Source organism: Odocoileus virginianus, chromosome 9, assembly GCF_023699985.2.
Source record: "Odocoileus virginianus isolate 20LAN1187 ecotype Illinois chromosome 9, Ovbor_1.2, whole genome shotgun sequence".
NCBI classification, from domain to species: Eukaryota; Metazoa; Chordata; class Mammalia; order Artiodactyla; family Cervidae; genus Odocoileus; species Odocoileus virginianus.
Window position 1 is genome coordinate 36947661 of NC_069682.1, and position 22395 is coordinate 36970055.

Here is a 22395-nt window from a genome sequence, read left to right on the forward strand (position 1 = left end):
GTGACTAATGCCATGAAGAAAACCAGGTCAATTCTATGTCTCTATGATTACTTTAAATGTACATAATACCCCTATGGTTGCCAAGGGGAAGGTATGGTTGGAGAGTTTGGGAAGGTCATGCACACACTGCTATATTCAGGATGGATGACCACCAAGGACCTATTGTATAGCACATAGAACTCAACTCAACGTTATATGCCAGCCTGGCTGGGAGTGTTTAGAGGAGAGTGGACACATGTATATGTATGGCTGAGCCCCTTCGCTATTCACCTGAAACTACCACAACGCTGTCGATCAGCTATACCCCATCACAAAATAAAAAGTTTAAAGTTTGAAAGAAATAAATAAGTGAATATACATAACATGTTACAATAAACACCAGTGTCATAACAATGACCCAGTACCCTGGTCATGATAACCCGGGGTATTGACTCTGCTGGCCAACTAGAACTCAGGGCGGGTTGCAGGGTGAAGAAGAGTTTCCGTTGGCTCTGTTCTCTGGGGATCCTGACTTTTCTCAACTGCAATCAGTCATTTAGAATTACGGCAGTGACCCAGGAGCTGCACTCAAAGTTGGAACCAGTCTTTTAAGAGAAAAAAAAAACAAAAAAATCCATAGAAGCATCCAAATATTTGAAATCCTCAACAAGAACTTAGATTTCAAGGAGTTAAGAAGAATCTGCTTTTCGTGTTCGTTTTATTTCTTCTTGTCCGTTCTCCACTCAATAGCAGGAAACTGGTCTTACAGGAAAAAGAAATAAAAAGCACTAACAGTGCGAGAGACCCTCGGTATGGAGTGGGGAGCCATCCAGGAGGACCGCTGTATGGTGGACAGTCTGGAATAAATAATGACAAATAAAGGCGAGGAGACCAGGGGCTGTGGAAACTTGTTAACTGTAAAACCACAATTCTGTGGCCTTGGTCTGTGTTTTCTGCTCAGAAGAGACAAAGGGCCGTGACTTAATCCTACAGATCACCTGCCCTGAAAGCACAGACCCGGCTGTGATTCAGTCCAAGCACTTCCACTGAACCTCTGCAGGAGCTTCAAACTGGTCTTCATTTCCAAAGAGTTATAAAGGACACACAGATCCACCGAAGGAAGGATGGTGGGGGCGGGGGAAAGAGGTAGAGGGGGGGCAGACATGTCAGATGGTTTATGATCTTATTACAGCCATAATTCCAGTTTCACTTCAGGCAATTCTTCTTCATCATTAATATCTGAGGCAGAACGGGACTATTAAGTGTGAAAAGATATAAATAAATGCATGTGTGTGGTAAATACAGTCAATACTGAAATGGCACCGGGAAAGTGACCGGACAGAGCGAAAACCAGCCCATCATCTCCTCTTCTCCCACACGGCCTCGGGGCTCTGCGTTGGTCCAGCTGACTTACTATCACCTGGAAGGCTACTGAAAGTCCTTCCCCCTATTTTGAGGAAAAGAATTTGAGGCTAAACCCACTATCGATATAAGCTCCCATGTAACACTGAAAAACAAGAGAGCCCAGACTGAATTCCATTAAAGTAAAGAGGGAAAGCCCACTAGAGTCCTGGACCCCCAGTTGGTCATTACGACACCCAGACACCAGTGTGCCCAGCAAGGCTGCCCAGGACAGGTCCCCGTCGAGCCAGCATCACCCCCACAGATGCCAGGGAGGAGGCTGATGTCCACGTCAGAGTCATCCTCATTAGCGAAGGAGAGACAAAACCTATGGGCCCCAGTAACACCCTGCTCTCCTGTCAGCCCCGGAAGAAGCCTCAGGTCACCCGTGCTCTCCGGGCGGCTCACTGCTGGCTCTGAGGTCCCGGCTTCTCCCACCAGAACCTCCCACCAACGGAGGGGTGGGGAGGACAGTGGGCAGTGCCCTGGGAGGAAGGACACTGATGCTGTTTTCTTCATCAGGGGGGATGGACGGAAGGGGGAAGATGAAGTCTGAACTCGTTTGACAGCCCCTGATTTAGAATGCTCATTTCATCTTAACATGAGTGCAAAAGAGGAAAATGCAATTTGTTTCTGACTTTTCAACTCTGCATCTGCAGAAGGCCACTTCCCCAACCGAGAGGCAGGGGCATGTTCCCTTCGGTCAAAGCCTCCTTCCAGCAAAACCCTAAACCTGTGAAGTCCCCTTCCCACGAGAACAGCGAAGGGCCACAGGCTGAGGACCTGACCAGGTGCCTGAGGAAGAAGAAATGAGTCTCCCAGATGAGGCGGCCAGGCTCTGTGGGAACATGCCATAGCCTCACGGTCCGACTGGCAGTCACTAGCACGCGTGCGGCCACCGAAGTTTAAAATCTGCGTCAAATAAAACTACATACAATTAAAATTTACATTGCTCAGTCATGCGAGCCACATTCCAAGCACAAAGTGGCCCAGTGGTCGCCTAACTGCATATGGAACAGTCCCATCATCCCAGAAAGTTATGGTGAACAGGGCTGCTCCAGAGAAGAAAGCAATGGGGACGTTTAGAGACTCGAAGGCTAACCAGAGCTAAATAGACTGAATATTAAAACTAAATAGAAGCATGAAGCTAAATTTCAGGCTAAAAAAAGACTTCTCTGCAAACTTCTTATTTTGAAGATGTCTTGTTTGGAGACTTCGCTCTGAGCTATTTTTGTGGGACCCTTGGCTGGTAGAACTGAGGTGCCCCCAGAAATCAACTGGTCCCACCCCTGCTGCAGGGGCGCAGGCTCCAAACAAAGGAAGGCTCAGGATCTCGGTCAAGGCCACACGGCTTGCTGTACCAAAGCTGGATCCAAACCTCGCCGGCCCTTCTGCTACCTTTCTCCCATCTCTTTTGTCCAGGGAGTTTCAAGTGAGGAAAGAAAATACTGTTTTTAGTATAAAAATACCACATGACCCCATGGGAGATAAGTGGAGAATTTAAGAGGCTTTAATCCAACAACAAATATTAACAAGTGTGAGTGGCTGTGGGGGCCCCGAAGGATGCTATCTCGCAGCGGCAGGGCCCGCCCAGCAACTTCCCGTCTGGTTAGGAAGCTAAGAGAGGGCCGCCTTCGGGAAAACAAGGAACAACCAGCTGGGAGAAGCGGGAGTGCATTCTAGGAACTCAGAGGACAGTGGGCACCTTCGGCTGCAGATGTCGAGAGAAATGGTGGGTCTGAACAGAACCTGAAAAAATGGGCCAGATGAAGAGGAGAGTAAAGGACGGGCCTTGAAAAGAGAACTCTCTAAACCAAGAGGCAAGAGGGAAGCTACGCAGAAAGAGGCCTGGCTGGGGGGGGGTGGGGGGGGCGGGGCAGGGGGAGGAGGGTGGCAGGTGACAAGCCCAGGGCGGGTGACAGCACTTTCACAGAGTGGCCCAGACAGCCAAGCCAGACAGGAAACTGCATGGGAGACCCAGGGACCCCGAGTATGAGACCACACTTCACAGGAGGTAAAGACCCGATCAGTCTCTGGGGAGGACAAACACAGTGTTTATTTAATCTCCTGGGGTAACCCAGATAAATTCAAAATGAATGGATCCAGGAATCAAATGTCCTCTAGATCTGTGATTGCTAACTGTGTGATATATGAGTAAGTAGCATCTGAGGCCAAAATACATGTATGTATGATATGAAACCTCTTCTGTGGATGCGTATTTTAATTGGGGAGTGGGAGGCTGGGGAAACACCTTGCTGTCAAACTCTATCCAAACATCCCATCTCTCTACTAAAGGAAGGACAATGTACAGTGTGGCAGATAACTAGAAATGCATCTCCTTAACAACTGTGTCTTCTCGTTTTCTTGATTCCTGATGCTCTGATGCCTGGGGCCCTGCTGGGCTGGCAGAGACTACCCTCCCCAGGGTTAGTGGATTCCTGGATAGTACCTGCCAGCACGCCTTTGATATGCAAACCAGCCAAACCCAAATCCGCACGCGGCCGCCTCCGTTACTGGGTTCTCACTACCTGGGACACAATCTCTTGCCCAAATCACCTGGGGACCAGGTCCTGGACAGCCAGGGACCACCCCCATGGCCCATGGCCCGCTGAGAGGGTTCAAACTACCTGACCCTAAACCTGCTCTGCCAGCTCCTGACCTTGCCTGGCCCGTTCCTTCCCACAGAAACCACCTCCACTCATCTCTCTCCTGCTCTCGTCTCCTAGGAGCGCCTCTTCAGGGCCCACCTGGCGTGCCACACCTCCTGCTTCTGGCATTGTATGTACTGTAACAACCTCTGCCTTCATGCCAATCATCTTCAGGTCTGTGAGTCTTCCCACACCTGATTAAAACAAATCCCAGGAAGGGTTAAAAACCTCTCAACTGCTGAATCCAGAAGGATCTCAAAGTCAAGTCAGTTATTTGACCTTGAAACCCATTCACCAGGTGCCTGACATTCCCACATCAACCCTCCTTTGACCTATGTAGGCAGCCACCTCAAGGGCCACCGTCACTTCTGAGAAGGGCCGTTCAGAATTTTCTGACTCAGAAGGTGGTTACTGGCGCTCTGACGTACCCGTTCTCACCAGCGACTCCAGTTTACCACGAAATGTAAGGTGTGCTCCATAAGGGCAGGGGGTTCTGTCCATCTCACTGCTGTACGTCCAGCACCTAGAAGGGCGCCTGACACAGTAGGTTCATGATAAACACGTCTAATGAATGAATGGCCTGCACAAGAATAGGCGTCTGCTGGTATCACGACCCTTGGAGCACAGCTCGATCGCTGAGACTCCTAAGCGGTGCACAGCTCGGTGCTGAGTTCAGGAATGGGCTCCAGAGACGAGAGGGTCAACCTCTACCTACCACTGGACAGATAGGCAACCTTGGGCAAGTCACCTGACACAACAAAGCCCTCACCCTTCCATCCATAAAAAACTGAAAAGACAGTATCTATCTCCAATTTCCTGAAAGAATTAAACAGGGTGGCCTGAGTGAAGTATTTACACGCTGGTCAAGACATCAATGGAGACTCATGGCATGGGGCCCCACACCATCAACTCCACATGCCCGTTTGAAACACACAGCAATGATAGATGGTTTTTTGGGGTTTTCTTTTGCTGCACTGGGTCCTTGTTGCTGCTACTCTCTGGTTGCAGGGCTTGGGCTTTGCATTGCTGTGACTTCTGCTGTTGCAGAGCACTGGCTCTAGGCATTCAGGCGTCAATATTCGTGGCCATGGGCTTAGTTACTCCACCACATGTGAGATCCCCTCGGACCAGGAATTGAACCTGTGTCCCCTGCCTTGAAAGGCAGATTCCTAAACACTGCACTATCGGCGAAGTCCCATGAAATATGTTTTTAGAAGAAGAGTAAAACTAAGGAGTCATAACCTCAATTAGTTGTGAAAAACGTCACTGTGAACCAGCAACAAGAGAAACTCCAAGTGGTACAGAGGTTTGAAACTACAGGCAAGGGTGGCTGAGGTCAGCTTCTGAGCAGTACCGTCCTCCACTGAACATAAAGGCAGATGAAACGGTCAGCCTGCTGCCTGAAGGACACTCAGCCTGGACTGACACCATTGCTTCATCCAAGCAGGGTGATGTGGGTGGTAGCTCACTACATTGAAAAAAATGACTGCTTCCTTCCTCAAAGGTTCCCGTCTAGACAACCCTGACTTACAGAGCAAGCAGTAGCTCCCCTAACAGGCTCCACTTTCTTGCCTTCTTAACTCCCTTACCTCCACGCTTTTTTCCAATCCATTTCTTATTTATTGGCCATCTTTACACAGTATCCCTTCTGCGATTTAACATGTCTTAATAATTCCACTTTTTCTGAAGGAAGCCTTTCCCAACTATTTACAACTTGATAAGTGTTTACCTTCAAGTCCTCATAAACCACCTCTTTTTAAGTGGTACTAACTTGTAGATGGTGGCGACAAAGTTACACAACCCTCAGAACAAACCACGCAAATTATAACCCACCTTCTGAGGCTGGAGACAGAGACAACATAAACAAAAACAGAAGCGGTGCAGGTTCATTTTTCACTCATGTTTATAGTGCCAGATGAAGGTTTTATGAAGCTGTGAATGAGATATATTTGTTCTCTTACATGTGCAACCAACTGCCTGTAGATGGTAATGTATGGGGGGTAACACCCTTCTTAATCTAAACTTTCTGAACATAAGGAGAAGGTGTTGAAACCAGTCCCCCAGCCCGAAGGGGTGTAGCCTGCAGCCTCTGATAGGCTTTCCTGTTGTGGGACAGTGACAGCAAAAGTTAACTGTCATTTCCATGCTTCAGGGACACAGGGAAACCAGCAAGGACTTAAAACACCGCCAGAGAGGAAGCAGGAGGGAAGCAAACGCCAAATCCAAGGAGGACCTACGGACATCTTCATGTTCTAGATCTCGTGCCCACCCCAACGTGGGTGTAAGAAATTGAGTCTGGGATGCCAATAAGGAACCAGGACCCTCAAGTGGAGCCAAAGGGACCCAAAAAAAAGCACACTCTCAGACCTCAAGCAAAATCAAAAACAAACACTTTCAGGGGAAAAAAAAGATTCAAACAAATTAAATATGCATCCCATGAATTCTGATCTCAAAGTGGTGCTACTGTGAGAGACTGAAGAAATAACCAATAGCTTTTGACAACCGAAGACAGACTTCAGATAGCAGAATGATCAGATACAGTGTCAAATCTTCCATGTTAACTGTTTCAGAAAGTAAAAGATGTCTAATAATGAACAAGGATCAAGAGACAATCAAATGCAACCAGCCACATAGGAACACCAAACCAAAAAAAGTTAAAACATGAAAAGAAAAAAAAAAAGCAAAAACACACAGAGGGACTTCTCTGGTGGTCCAGTGGTTAAGACTCCGAGCTTCCAATGCAGGGAGTGTCAGTTTGATCTCTGGGTAATATCCAGGATACTGTGCAGTGGGTTCAAAATTGGTTATAAACCTATGGAGACAACTGGCAACATCAACAATGTAACTGGCCCAGGAACTGCTAACCGATGAACAGGACAGTGCTGATTCAAGAAGTTTTGCAAAGGAGACAAGAGCCTTGAAGATGAAAAGCATAGTGGCTGGCCATTGGAAGTCAACAAAGACCAACTGAAAGCCATCATGGAAGCTGATCCTGTTACAACTATACGAGAAGTTGCCCAGGAACTCAACATCGACTGTTCTGTGATCACTTGGCATTTGAAGCAAACGGAAAAGATGAAAAAGCTCAAGAAATGGGTGCCTCATGAGCTGACCACAAATCAAAAAAACTGTCATTTTGAAGTGTTGTCATCTCTTACTCTGTGCAACAGCAACGAACAATTTCTCAATCAGATTGTGACAGTGAATTTTATACAACCGATGACCAGCTCAGCGGCTGGATGGAAAAGAAGCTCCAAAGCTCTCCCCAAAGCTAAAGTTGCACCAAAACAAGGGTCACAGACACTATTTGGTGGTCTAATCCACTACAGCTTTCTGAATCCCAGCGAAACCATTACATCTGAGAAGTATGCTCAACAAATCGATGAGATACACTGAAAACTGCAAGGCCTGCAGTGGGCACTGGTCCACAGAAAGGGCCCAATTCTTCTCCACGACAACGCCCGACCTCACGTCACACAACCAATGCTTCAGAAGTTGAACGAATTGGGCTACGAAGTTTTGCCATATTCACCTGACCTCTCACCAACCAACCACCACTTCTTCAAGTAACTCGACAATTTTTTGCAGGGAAAACGCTTCCACAACTAGCAGGATGCGGAAAATGCTTTCCAAGAATTTGTTGAATCCTGAAGCACGGATTTTTATGCTACAGGAATAAACAAACTTACTGCTTGTTGGCAAAAATGTGTTGACTGTAATAGTCCCTATTTTGATTAACAGGGATGTGTTTGAGCCTAGTTATAATGATTTAAAAATCTGGGTTCAAAACCGCAATTACTTTTGCACCAATCTTAACACTATGACTACTTTGCCTAATAATAAGTAACAGTTTGGAGATAATAAAGATTAATCCAAAGCAGATAAAACTGAAGGGATTAAGAACCTTAAAGGAAACACTGGGCCATAAGATTTAAAACTGGGGATAAGACCAAATTTTTTGAATTCTTAGAAAAATAAACAGTCAAATAAGAATTTTTTTTTTTAATCAATAATCATAAAGTAATCTGCAAGGAGATCAAACCAGTCAGTCCTAAAGGAAATCAGTCCTGAACATTCATTGGAAGGACTAATGTTGAAGCTGAAACTCCAAAACGTTGGCCACCTGATGTGAAGAGCTGAATCATTTGAAAAGACCCTGATGCTTGGAAAGATCAAAGGCAGGAGGAGAAGGGGACGACAGAGGATGAGATGGTTGGATGGCATTACCGACTCTATAGATATGAGGTTGGGCAAGCTCCGGGAGCTGGTGATGGACAGGGAGGTCTGGTGTGCTGCAGTCCATAGGGTCGCAAAGAGTCGGACACCACTGAACAACTGAACAGAACTGAACTGAATCCAAAAACTATTAAAGAAATGGGGCAAAGTCCTCCTACTAAAAAATAAAAACAAAATCCAAAGCCAAAAAAGCTAGTTTCAGAGGGTTTTTACAGGAAAGAAAAAAAAAATTTCTAGAAGCAGATCAGTTCAACCTTATAGAAACTATTTTATATAATAGAAAAAGGACACTGACAACATATCCTATAAGCTTTGTAACAGGATCACTCAAAACAGCCTGTCACTCACTCAGTTGTGTCCGACTTTTTGCAATCCCATGGACTGTAGCCCTCCAGGCTCCTCTGTCCATGAAATTCTCCAGGCAAGAGTACTGGAGTGGGTTGCTGTGCCCTCCTCCAAGGTATCTTCCCAAAGCAGGAATTGAACCTGTGTCTCTAATGTCCCCACCCTTGGCAGGCAGGTTCTTTACCACTAGTGCCAGCTGGAAGCCCCAAAACCATGTGAGGAAAGAAAATCTAAACCAATCTCAGTTGTGAACATAGATCCAAAAATGCAAACAAAATACTGGCCTCCTCAAAATTCAGAACTGGAATTCGCCACATTCATATTCATGAAGAATCATCCCAATCAATGCAGGAAAGAACTTTTGAAAACTTCAAAACTCATCCACGATTTTTAATAAATCTCTCCAAAATCACTGCAGAAGGTAACTGCAGCCATGAAATTAAAGACGCTTACTCCTTGGAAGGAAGTTATGACCAACCTAGACAACATATTGAAAAGCAGAGACATTACTTTGCCAACAAAGGTCCATCTAGTCAAGGCTATGGTTTTTCCAGTAGTCACGTATGGATGTGAGAGTTGGACTATAAAGAAAGCTGAGTGCCAAAGAATTGATGCTTTTGAACTGTGGTGTTGGAGAAGACGTTTGAGAGTCCTTTGGACTGCAAGGAGATCCAACCAGTCCATCCTAAAGGAGATCAGTCCTGAGTGTTCACTGGAAGGACTGATACTGAAACTGAAACTCCAATACTTTGGCCACTTGATTGCAAAGAACTGACTCATTAGAAAAGACCCTGATGCTGGGAAAGATTGAGGGCAGGAGGAGAAGGTGACAACAGAGGATGAAATGGTTGGATGGCATCACTGACTTAATGGACATGAGTTTGGGAAAACTCCAGGAGTTGGTGATGGACAGGGAGGCCTGGCGTGCTGCAGTCCATAGGGTCACAAAGAGTTGGACACGACTGTGCAACTGAACTGAACTGAACTGAACTATGAATAGAAACAAGCTATCTAATATGATAAAGAGTACCTACCAAATATTTACAGAAACACTATTCTTAGTAATGAAACATTAATAAAACTCTCTTTAAATCAGAAAAAGGAGAGCCAACTTTATCACTGCTAGTTACCAGCATGCTGGAGAGTGAGCCAGGGCAGAAAGACAAGAAAACCAGAGGAATCTTTATTCTATGACCATCTGCCTGCCTACCAAGAAAAACAACACCATCTATAGACAAAATGTTGATATTAAATCACCTACATCCATCTGCACTTCCCGGGGCAGGGGCAGGGGCAGTGGTAAAGAATTCACCTGCCAATGCAGGAGATGCAGGAGAGACGATGGTTTGAGCTCTGGGTCAGGAAGGTCCCCTGGAATAGGAAATGGCGACCTGCTTCAGTGTTCTTGCCTGGAAAATTCCACGGACAGAGGAGCCTGGAGGGCTACGATCCACGGGGTCAGAAAGAGCTGGACGTGAGTGAGCAACAAAGCACAGCACAGAACAGCACGCACAGCCACCTGACCTGGCATGGGAATGGAAGGAACACACTACACATGGATCAAGGAGAGAAATATCACTGGGTGTGCCAGGCCAGCCCCTGCTGACCACACACCAGATGAGGCCATCTTTATGACCCTCGAAACCAAACAAAGTCACATGGTACACTGTTCATGGGCTTCCCTGGTGGCTCAGCTGGTAAAGCGCCTGCCTGCAATGAGGGAGACCTGGGTTCATTCTCTGGGTTGGAAAGATCCCCTGGAGAAGGAAATAGCAACTCACTCCAGTATTCTTGCCTGGAAAACCCCATGGACGGAGAAGCCTGGTAGGCTACAGTCAATGGGGTTGCAAAAGGTCAGACACGATTCAATGACTTCACTGTCTTTCTTTCACACTGTTCGTGGGCACAAATGCTTATAGAAAACCATCTGTAAGGAGCAAGGGTATGGTGAAGTGCAAGGTGTAGCTGCCTTTGGAGCAGAGAGCGGGGATGGGGTCAGGGAGGAGGTACACGGCAGTTTCTGGACCTTAAACTTGGTGGCAAGGTGGGGATGTGGGGGGGAGGTGGCGATGGTGGGTGTGGCAAGCCTGTGAGCTTTATCCTCACGCTTTACCTCTGTGTGGTGGGCTCTTTAGCAAATGCATTAACCTTCTACATAAATAATGTAAATTAACAGAAGAGTTCAACCAGCAATGGTCAGTAGAAACCTGTTTAAATGACAGGCATAATTAAAGCTCCTGTTAAAAACAGCTCCTCTGCGCCAGCTTCATTCACAGCAGGTTAACCACAGGAAACATAGAGAACCACCACAAAACATGCCCTGAATCAATGTCTGGGACTCTGAGGAAGGAGCATGGACCCCAGAGGAGACGGGTGACCAGTGACAGATTGCCAGCTGGGAACCCGAACCAGGCTGGAGGTTTCTGCATCTGTTTTATTCCACGAACCCGGACAGCCTTCCCCCTCGGCCACCCCTTCAGCCAGCTCTGCATCAAACACATATACGACCTTCCTCAACAGTCATGAAGCTGGTCTCCCACCAAGCTCAGCACACATCTTTTCAAAGCATGAATCATTTCTAGATAACCAACAATTAACGTTCAGAACCTATAATCTGGTTCCAGTGTAGTTCTCAAGGCCTCAGTAATCTGATCACTTGTCTAATACATCTAGACAAGAAAGACCTTACTCTTAATAGATCAAAAGCCACAGCCATTGTTCCACCTTTGGAGAGAACATATGACTGACACTCGTGAACATGGAGACACATAGGTGGCAACCTCAAAAGCAGTCAGGGAAATATATGTGAAAAACAGTGAGTTTTTACATGTCAATTTGCATATATTAAAAAGAAAAAAATTATCTCTGGGGTTTGGTTGGGGAAATTTACATAAGACTTACATGGAAGTTTACATATAGATTTATACGACCTTTTTGAAGAGCAATTTGGCAATATCAACGTTTAAAATGTACACATATTCCCATCTAATAACTTCTCATCTAGATCCCCACACAGGAAAAATTCTCCCACAAGGGGAAAAAAAAAAAAATCACAAGACCATTCTTAGCACCTTGTTTGTAAAAGAGGAAGGCGGGATACACATGCCCATCATTTTTACTTGTCTTCAAGTAACATTAAAGATCTAAAATACGATGCTTTTGACGAGAATCTTAAAAGCTAAATGAATGAATAAAAACTTACTTCAAAAAGAAAGAGGATGGAGTCCAGCTCCTCCCTTTGTGACTTATTATTCCCTGGAATATATAAAGAAAGAATTCATTACTATGACAACATGCCAATTTTAAGATATCAAAAATTAGGTTAAAATTACGTTGCTGACCCTGGATGTGAACCTCCACAGCTCTATGAAGTGGCTGTCACTCATGCACTCAGCAAACTCCGAAGATGGTCTCCATGTCAGGGACTCTTCTGGAACCTCAGGGCACATGAGTTCACAGGCGTGAACCCCTGCCCTGGGGAGGTTTACGTTCCGGCAGGAGGAGGCTCTCCAGAAATGAGTGAGGAAACCAAGAAGCAGATGGGAATGCCCAAAAGTGCAGTTTTGGGGTTGACTAGGGAAGTCGGGGACACCCTGCTGATAAGGGGACACCTGAGCAAAGACCTCAAAGAGGTGAGGGAGCAGCCGCAGGGAGACCCGGGGTATGGAAATGGGGGCTGGCTGTGTTCCAGGCAGAGGGACTGCAGGGTCCCCGTCGGGGAGCGGGTCTGCATGGGGAGGATACAGCGAGGAGGCCCTTGTGTCTGGAGCGAGGGGGAGAGTTATGGCGGTGAGGCGGGCGGGCAGGCAGGCAGGGCGTGAGGGGACCAGGAGGCCACTGGAGGGTCTGCAGCGTGGAGCTCATGACTGACAGACGCTGTAAAGCAACCCTCCAGCTGGTCTTTCCCAGAGATTTTGGCGAGGGGTGGGGTGGACGGTGTGGCAGGGAGGCCAGTTCTGAGGTGGCTGTGGTAACCCGGGTAAGGACAACAGGAGGAGGCCAGGAGCAGAGGTCAGGAGGAGAGGCCGGAGCGAGAGGCTGGCGATTCTGGATACGTTTTGAAAGCAGAACCAACAGTGCAGGTTTTGGCTGAGTAACTGGAGGGCTGAAGGGATCACAAGATGATTTTGTTATTCCTAGCAACCATTTTCCTTTCTTCTTTTGTTTTGGTAACTTCCTCCCCTGGGCTCCAGTCAACATACAGACTGTACTAAAAGCAAGAAACTGTGAAGCTTCTCCCTCTTTTTATCGGTCCTTCATCGTGACTCTCTGCAGGAGACACAAGACAACAGAGCGGCAGAGTCTTCTCCCCATCAAGAAGGGTCTATTTCTCTCCAGCCCCGGAAACTGAGAGGCCACATGACCTGCTCCAACCACAGTGACGACAGCAAATGTGAGGTGAGCTCAAAAAGCCTTACTCGCCAGCAGGTCATGGAGCCCTGAGGCCAAGTGTGCTGGAGCCCAAGGAAGCCTGCCAGCTGGGCAACAGGGCCCACACAAAGGAGCACTAAGGCGCCCTGGGCAGCAGCTTGACCATCAGGACATGTGTGAATGAGGCCACTCGCCACTAGCCAGTCAGAGGCAGCAGCCAGCCCAAACCACAGGAACTGCCCAACAGATTCAGAAAAATCACAAACTATATGCCTAGTGGTTGTTTGAAGGCACTCAGTGTTGGGATGGTTTGTTGTGCAATTTGTTACTCGGCACAAACTGACTGACGGTCTTATACCACCGAATTTTCCTAAAGGATAGAGGGAGGAAAGGGAGAACAGGGATGGAGGGAGGGCCTTTTAAAAAATGAGGTTTGTAGGTGGTAATGTTGTTTTCTTAGATACCAGGTATTAATTTTTTTTCTTTGCTATTTTGACTGAATATACAACCACACCACTATGAAGTGGAACAGAGCTAAGAGGCAAGATAAAAATCACATCATTCCATATTCGAGACAGCTACCAATCTGGCAGAAAAAAATTTAAGTTCAAGAAGTGTACCAATTTATAAATCACGAGGGGGGAAAGCTAAGAAATTCATTTAAAAAGAACAGGTGCTGGCATCCTGGGCCCAGGCCCACGTGTGCCCTGACATAACAGAGGCTGGAGCAGTATCCCCTGCAGGACCTAAGTGGCAGCTGTGTGGCCTCCATGCTCCTCTCTAAGGCCTCTTCTTTCCATGTGACCCTGTCTCAGCCTGCTGCACCCTCCCCCCCAACCTCTGGAATGGAACTCACACTTTCTGTGGTTTTCCTTTTATTTATATATATATATATATATATATATTTGTGTGCGTGCGTGTGTGTGTGTGTGTGTGTGCGCGCGCGCACGTGCACAGAGTCTTAGCTGCAGCACACAGGCTCTTTAGTTGCAATATGCAAACTCTTAGCTGCAGCATGTGCGTTCTAGTTCCCTGAGCAGAGATCAAACCCAGGCCCCCAGCATTGGGAGTGCAGAGTCTTAGCCACTGGGGCAACCAGGGAAGTTCCCTTCTGTGGATTTCTTGTCTATTTTCCCCTTGGCTGTTGTTGTTCAGTTAACGCCTATACGAGAGAAAGTTCAAGGGAAAGACGCAACCGCTGTGAGTTCACAGCTCTGCTGAGTGTTTGGAAAGAGAGGAAGCTTAAAGACATGTAACTTGTAGCACGTGACACACACAACCTTCAAGAACTTCCTGTATTTTTATTAAAAAAAAAAAAAACGGAACTTTGTGTATCAAAAAAAATTTTTTTTGTAGAAATTCTTACCTTTTAATTTCAAACTATTTTCCAGTGTTATAAAATTTTCATAGAAGATGAAATATATCTGAGAATAGTTGGTCTCAAAAAACTGCTTAAGATCGCTGGCATCCACATTGTCTGAAAAGAAAAAGTTCCCATTTACAACCACAACCTTATATGATCATCAGCATTCACAAACAATCTTTTCAGAAACAATGCAAAAACCAGTCATGTCCCCTTATAAGACAAAACAACACAGTAAAGTGCATTTCCATCCACTTCTTTTTCCACCTAAGGGGAGCTCTGAAGTGACCTGGGGCACGTCCCCTCCCCCACCCCCGGACCTCAAGGTCACAATCGCTATAGAGCAGCTGGAAGGCCAGGGGTTTAGTGAGGGTCCTGGGAGGGACGAGATGATTCCTGGCTGGGGTGGGGAAGTAAAAGTTGGGGCGGTTTAGACCCAGACCATAAGGGATGGAGGCTTCCACGTGGCGCTAGAGGTAAAGAACCCACCCGCCAATGCAGGAGACATTAAGAGACTCGGTCAATCCTTGGGGTCAGGAAGATCCCCTAGAGTAGGAAATGGCAACCCACTCCAGCATTCTTGCCTGGAGAATCCCATGGACAGAGGAGCCTGGCTGGCTACAGTCCATGGGGTCGCAGAGTCAGACTCGACTGAGTGACTTTGCACACATAAAGAAGGATTAGCCTAACTCTGCCAGGAGGGCCCCACGGCCTAGTCTCTCCTCCCTCCCTCCAGCTACCACATCAGGCCCTCCCGACCTGCCCACATCCACCTGGGCCACTGGTCACCGCATCCCTCCAGCTTCTACTTGACCCGTCCGGCCCCACTGCATGGACACAGTGGGTCCTGTGTTCCTAGCATCATTCCAGCCATGTGTCTCCCATGTGTTTAGTGTTGATAAACCAGTGCTGCAGGTAGATCGACTGGACATTCAGGAAATTCACTCAGCCCAGGAACATGTCCCCACCACCCCACTCTGGCCCCTGCAGGGGCCAAGCCAACAATACAGCCAGCGTCCCTTTCGGCTCAGGTCAGAAAAGTCACCCATTGTCAACACACCTCTGCACATGTTCCTCAGGAAACAAGGTTGTTTGTGGCTTTCCAGCAGTGTCCTGACCAAGGTGTTAGCTCTTTGGGCATTCTTAGAATTTGACAAGATTACTCAAGGGGGAGAAAAAAACATGCTGCTATTCAATCTATATCAGAGTCATATCAGCTTTGGGGTCCTAAGCCTGTGAATATGTGAGAACACACCCACTGTCACGTCTACATTCTATAAAGTTAACATTCACACTGATGAGTCTATAAAGAGTTGTTTTCCTCTGATAACTACATAGCACCGTTCATGGAAAAATCTGCACTGGTTCTTTGAAAACAATGTACCTAAGATGTTGGAAAGATCACTGGAACGGCCGAGTTCACATTCCCGTTTCTCAACCGAAAATCACAGGGAGAACAGAGCAGTACAAGTTCCTGGTAACTAACAAGTTTACCTGCATGCGAGCAGGTAACACCACCAGGATCCTTAACCCACACAAGCATTACCGTTCTCATGAGTGACACAGCCTTGCTGTGGAGTTCTCCAGTGCCTTCCTTGAGTGTGCCAGTTCCAAGGGCTTTGTTAAATGTTTACTCCAACACCAAATGCTCAGAGGGCCTCTGAAACCTCCCCAGCCCCCAGGCCAGGGCAGGGCTTCCGTTCTGCAGCCCACCACCCTCTTTGTCCCAGGCACAGACTATGTCACACTACGCTCAATTTCCTGGTGCAACCGGGCTCAATTCTGATGGAATGATCTGTCTCCTCCGTTAGAGACACTGCCCACCTCACAGATCCCCAGGTGGTCTCAGCACCATTACATGCCCCGCAAGGAGCATAAGCATTTAGCTCAATATTTTCCTGAATGCACTAAATGAGACAAACAGCCTCTAATACACAGTCACGGGGCAGTGACCACAACGTGTAAGCCATCAGATCTCATGCTGACACGAAAGAGGCGCCCTGACCCTTGGGTTACCAGGAGGGAAACGTCACCCCTCTGCGGAGGGGGTCCCTCCCGCTCTGCAGGCTCGGCTCTCACTGTCCGCTGCCGGCTCCAGGGAGAGTCTGGAGGCATCTACCCTCACCTTCTGCTCTCCCCACAGCTGCTCGACCTGAACCCCAATCCCCATCCCGGGTCCTCCCAGCTGCTTCCCAGCCCGCCTCCAGGGTGTTGGGTGCTCCACCGCCCTGCCGGGAACTGCGCCCCCATCCCCACCCAGGGGTCCCTGCCTCCCTGCTTCCCCTCCGCAGTCCCCTCTCCACGCTGCAGTCAACAGGGTAACAGAATAAACCAAACCAGTAGCACTGAAAATAAAATTCAAACTCTTTACCACTACTCCTCAGCCTTTCCTCTGCGCAAAGGCAAGTCCAACCGACGCCACATTCTCCACGCTGCCCTGCACTCTGGCCACCGTGGCTTCTTTCCATCTCCCGAGCTTCCCACACATGTTCCCCACCCCCAATCTTCGTCCAGCTCATTCCTTCCCATCCTTCAGAGCTAAGGCCGCGCTCAACCTCTGCAGGGAAATCTCAGGGGTCCCTGTGGGCCTCCTCCGGCACGGAGTCTGATGGGCGGCCAGCCAGGAGTGGACTGAAGCCCCAAGACACACGGAGAGGTTGTGGGCCACCAAGAGTCCATCTTCCCTGGGATCCCCTGGTCCCTCAGAAACACGCCAGGGTCAGCGACCTGAGCACAGCAGCTCCTTGTCAAAGCTGAAGGCCTCACGCAGACAGGAAGGCCCTCCAGGAGCCAGAGCCCAGCCACCTCCTCCCCACCACTCCCTGCCTGTTCTGTTGATGAGGGGCGGCCGGACGGAGCTTGACATCCTCACAAGACACTGTGATGCCTTCAAGGTCGCTCCAAACACAGCGAAACCAAGAGCGTAACATCGGTAACTACTCGCTTTGTTTACCCGCTGAGGACTCCTCGGAGGTCCGGGAGTCCCCCTCACATGATCCCTCCCCATGGCACACCTCATCAGTCAAGACTGACTCATTCCTTTTTTCCCTTATTGCACTCCAGAATGGAAGCCTCAGCAGGCAGGAATCCCATCCGCCTGGGATTTGGTCACCGCTGTATTCCCAGACCCAGGAACAGAGCGGGGTGCCCGACAGGTACTCAACACATATTTGTCAAATGAACAAAAAAATTAACGCCACATTTTTTTTTTAAATCTCTAGTCTTTAAAATCTAGAATGATTCCTTTATCTGTCTTATTTTTTTTCTAAAACACAAGACTCATGAGATGACTCTTTGGAAAGCACAGATCTTGGAGAAGGTGGCCTCAGGCACGGGAAGTTAGTGCCCGGTAGCAGGGCACACAGACAGGATCACAGAGCTGCCTTTTTTTAAAATAATTTTTAAAATGTACTTGGCTGCACCAGGTCTTAGTTGGGGCACACAGGACCCTCAGTTGTGGCATGTGGGGTCTAGTTCCCTGACCAGAGACTGAATCCGGGTCCCCTGCACTGAGAGGGCAGACTCTTAGCCACTGGACCACCAGGACAGTCTGCTTTTTAACCTCAAGGTGCATAGATATTATGGTAAGAGGACTGTTCAGGAAAAAAAAAAATGACCATAAACTTCCTTTAGAAAGATGCTCTTCACCTGCTCAGTCAAACATGATGGGGCCCCTCCCCCTGCAAACTAGGCCTGTGCCAAGTGCTAGGAAATTTGAACAGAATCAGGTGCAGGGGCCCCAGAGACAGGGATACAATCAAGTAATGGAAATGACACCGGGACCAAAGTCCAGGCCGGGTCTCAAAGCAGGGAGTGAAAGCCGATTGGGAAGGTTGGAACTACTAATAACACTGTATATTTAGTCCTTAAGAGACACTTTCATGGATTTACTATATTTGACCCTAACCACAACCCTGTGCTTGCTCCTTGGAAGAAAAGCAATGACAAACCTAGAGAGCATAGTAAAAATCAGAGACATCACTTTGCCAACAAAAGTCCATATAATCAAAGCTATGGCTTTTCCAGTAGTCATATATGGATGTAAGAGTTGGATCATAAAGAAGGCTGAGCACCGAAGAATTGATCCTTTTGAACTGCAGGTGCTGGAGAAGACTCTTGAGAGTCCCTTGGACAGCAAGGAGATCAAACCAGTCAATCCTAAAGGAAATCAACCTTGAATATTCATTGGAAGGACTGATGCTGAAACTGAAGCTCCAATATTCAGGCCACCTGATGCAAAGAGTCAATTCATTGGAAAAGAACCTGATGCTGGGAAAGATTGAGGGCAGGAGGAAAAGAGGGAGACAGAGGATGAGATGGTAAGATGGCATCATTGACTCAAGGGACATGGGTTTGAGCAAACCCTAAGAGATGGTAAAGGATAGGGAAGCCTGGCATGCTGCAGTCCATGGGGTCACAAAGGGTCGGACACAACTTAGCTATTAAACAACAACAACCTCATGAGGGAGATGAGGCAGGTGTGGTCAACTCAAAAAAAAAACTTCAGATACAGGATCATCCGTAACCTGACCAAGGTACTAGGCCAGTCAGAAATGTGGGGAAGACTCCTGTCTGGGGTTCCAGCCCGAATATGAGCTGCACAAAGGCTCAGAGACACGTGGTAATAAGTCAAATCCAGAAACTGGATCAGGAACACAGAGAAATGTCATCTCCTTGGGGAAGGGATATGCAGGGGAGCAGATGGAGAGACGACCCTAAGACATGAGGGGAGAGCATGGCCCTGAGAATGGGCACCACTTGGCTCCCCGAGAGGGACCTTAGCAACCTCCCCACCACCTTGCGGGGCCGGTAAGAAAGTGGGAAAGAGCGGAAGTCCCGATCTGGGTATGTCCAACATGGACGCTAGCATGTGGCCTTGCTGGCCTAACAAAGCCCAGGCAAGTGCATTCACACTGACCACAGAGGAGCAACCAGCAGACAGCTTCATAGAGCTGGGGATCATTTGGGGATTTGTAAAGAACCTCCATTAATTTCTCATTCTCCTTGACCACCATCCAACAGGCAATGAACTATTATATTCCCATTATATCTGAAAAATAATCTATATTCCACACCAAAAGCTACCCTCCCCTGTTCAGCTAAGCCTCCCGCTGACAATTACTTCCCCACATTTAGTTGGAAGACAGTAGCAAAGCTGAAGCACAAAAACCTTTGGAGCAGGTCGCCTGGTTTCAAGTACAAAAGCCACAGGACCTGGGCAAGTTATTTAAATACGCTGTGCCTCAAATTCCTCACCTGAGAAATGGGGGTCAACAATAGTTCCTGTGTAATAAAATGAACACAGGTAAGGTGCCTCTAAACGAAGAGTCAGCATTATTTAAATAAATGTTAGTTGTCTTACAATTACCTAGCTCCAGGCAAAGGACACGGAACCAGCCAGGAACAACCCAACTTCACTTGTGAAGTCATAAAACTCAATGACTCGTGAAACTCAACCACTTAATGAGAACTTCAATGAGGGACAACACTTCATCCCAGTTCACCAGCAGATGCTCCAAAGCTAGGGGGACTGTCCCTCCACTTCCTCCTATATACAGTCCTTTTCAGTAGCAATCCTACTCCTTTTAGGATCTGAGGATCATAACCAGATCACTAAAACCAGCTTCAGCACACCCAGAAGCACCAAAGGAAGAGGGAACACTCTTCTCAGACTCAGGGACCCTGGTGGACACTGTCAAAGAGGAAGTAGGGGCTCAGAACAGCTCCTCCCAAGTGGGGAGTGACCCCCCAATCCTCCAGCCCTCCCTCCCCCACCCACCCCAGGGCTCAGAGCCACCCCAGCGCTGCCCACGTGACTGCGTGTGGGTGCAGATGGTGTCATTCACTCACATTCCCTAGACGCTGGCACCCAAATACAATGCTCAACATCACGCACTGGTGAAAGGGAAGGGGGTTGAGTGAAAAACTTCATAAAACATAATTCAGGAACAATGAGAACAAGGGAAATTAAGTCAGACACGAGGCAGAAAACACCGACAGGGATGAACATCATGAGTAACGTGCCCTTACATAAGGGCTAATGAGAGCCTGGTGGTTTCAACCTTTTCACAGCTGCCTAGGTCTCCACCCTCTCTCCCTCTTTTACGAAGTGTCACACTTTGTAAAAAGTGCCACGAATTCTTCCCGCCCTCCATCCACACCTTTGGAAAACGCCCACCCATGCTAATCCGGGCTGAGCTCCCGACCTGCTGTGGACCCCCAGTCATCAGGAGCCTGATTCAGCCGTAGCTGCAGAGCCTCAGGTAGTGTCTGGTCCAGGGCGGTTGGGGTAAACATATACACACTACTAGAGATAAAACGGATCACTAAGAAGGACCTACTGTATAGCGAGGGGAACTCTACTCAGCACTCTGTTCACAACCTACATGGGAAAAGAATCTAAAAAGAGGGGACATCTATGTATAACCGATTCACTTTGCTGTACACCCAAAACTAATACAACACTGTAAATCAACTATACTCCAATTAAGATTTAAATAAGAAAGAAATGAGAAAACTCATGGAGCAGAGCTGCCTGCAGCCAGGGCAGAACCATGCAGCAATGCAGACAGGTGAGGGAATGAAACAGACACTTGCCGTAAGGTCTCTGTAAGCCTGAGATTTGGGATGGGGTGCCTTGCTTGTCATAGAAATGTTGAGGAGGAAAGAAAACGAAACTCACCAAGAAGTGCCACAGGCCGTGACGAGGCCACAGGGGATCCCCAGTGTGTGTGTGTGTGTGTGTGTGTGTGTGTATGACAACACATTGTCTCCTTGTCCAAGAAGGAAAAGCAGAAAAAATAGGTCCAGATAACAGGGGATCCCCAGTGTGTGTGTGTGTTCCCCAGTGTGTGTGTGTGTGTGTGTGTGTGTGTGTGTGCGCAATCCCTGGGCTGGGAAGATCCCCTGGAGAAGGAAATGGCAACCCACTCCAGTATTCTGGCCTGAGAATCCCATGGACGGAGGAGCCTGGTGGGCTACAGTCCACGGGGTCACAAAGAGTTGGACACGACTGAGCGACTTCACTTCACTTCACCTGTGATACAAACCACCTTTCACAGAAAAGTATCGGCAACACTACCCAGAGTGTCGGGACAGTCTGGGCAGGCAGGGACGCCCTCTCCTGACACTAGCTGGGAGGGTTTAAAATCTCCCGTGTGAGCAGGACTGTGCCAAGGGCAGGTAACCATCCTGGAACTCACCTGGGGAGGATGCAAAGTCTGCATAATGAAGCCTTTTCAAGACTCGGCAGGGAATCAGTCATAAGACAGCAGGTGTGCTGACTGAGCTTCAGTGGTAACTCAACACTTTTCCCATCATCATTACCATCAAAGAGAAATTCACATCTGAAAATGCATCTATGTATAAGCAGACCTAAAAAAAACCATCCTTGGCCTGATTATATGCAAATACAAGACCTCTGTGTGCACAGAGACGCTCAGGCACACAGCAGGTGGAAGGCTCCGGTCCCAGGGGCTGCACAAGCCACCCCCCACCGCCCCGCACACTCTCTGGAAGATTTTAGGGTCTTGCTCACTGTCATTGCCCCCACACCCAGCACTGATCTCCACACTCACACAGGTGATGCCCCACTTCCGTGTCTCCACAGAAGTCGTCCTCCACTCTCTCTGCCACCCAGGCATCCCTCCAACCTCCACTCCTTCCAACCTCCACTCTCCTAACCTCTCCTGCTCACTCCTTCTGGAAACCTAATTCCGACAACTCTTCAACCTTCCTGGGCCCTTGAAGCTAATGACCCCACCACCCTGATCAATAATCCCTCTGAAGTCTTCACTTTTTTGTTTATCCGAATTTGGCTTCCACAGTCCATCTTTTTTTATTTTTATTGGAGTATGGTTGTTTTGCAATGTTGTGTTCATTTCCACCGTACAGCAAAGTGAGTCAGCTCTATGTATACACATATTCCCCCCCTTTTTTAAGAGTTCCTCCCCATTTAGGTTACCACAGAGCAATCACAGTCCATCTTTTTAATTACCCCCCTCCCCGATCATACTCAATAAAACCCCAGTCTCAGTTTCACCCTTAATTCAA

The 22395-nt window shown here is 47.9% G+C and overlaps 1 protein-coding gene across 4 annotated transcripts in view; it reads right to left on the reverse strand.

Annotated features, from left to right (window-relative positions):
* Positions 1-22395, reverse strand: part of RALGAPA2 (Ral GTPase activating protein catalytic subunit alpha 2) — a 269834-nt gene that overhangs the window by 230511 nt on the left and 16928 nt on the right. For all 4 annotated transcript variants that reach the window (XM_070472230.1, XM_070472229.1, XM_020878409.2 and 1 more), the window contains exons 2-3: positions 14347-14457; positions 11812-11864 (exon numbers count right to left, since the gene is read on the reverse strand). In XM_070472230.1, coding sequence (XP_070328331.1) covers positions 11812-11864; positions 14347-14457 — 164 coding nt within the window. The remainder of the gene's footprint in view (positions 1-11811; positions 11865-14346; positions 14458-22395) is intronic.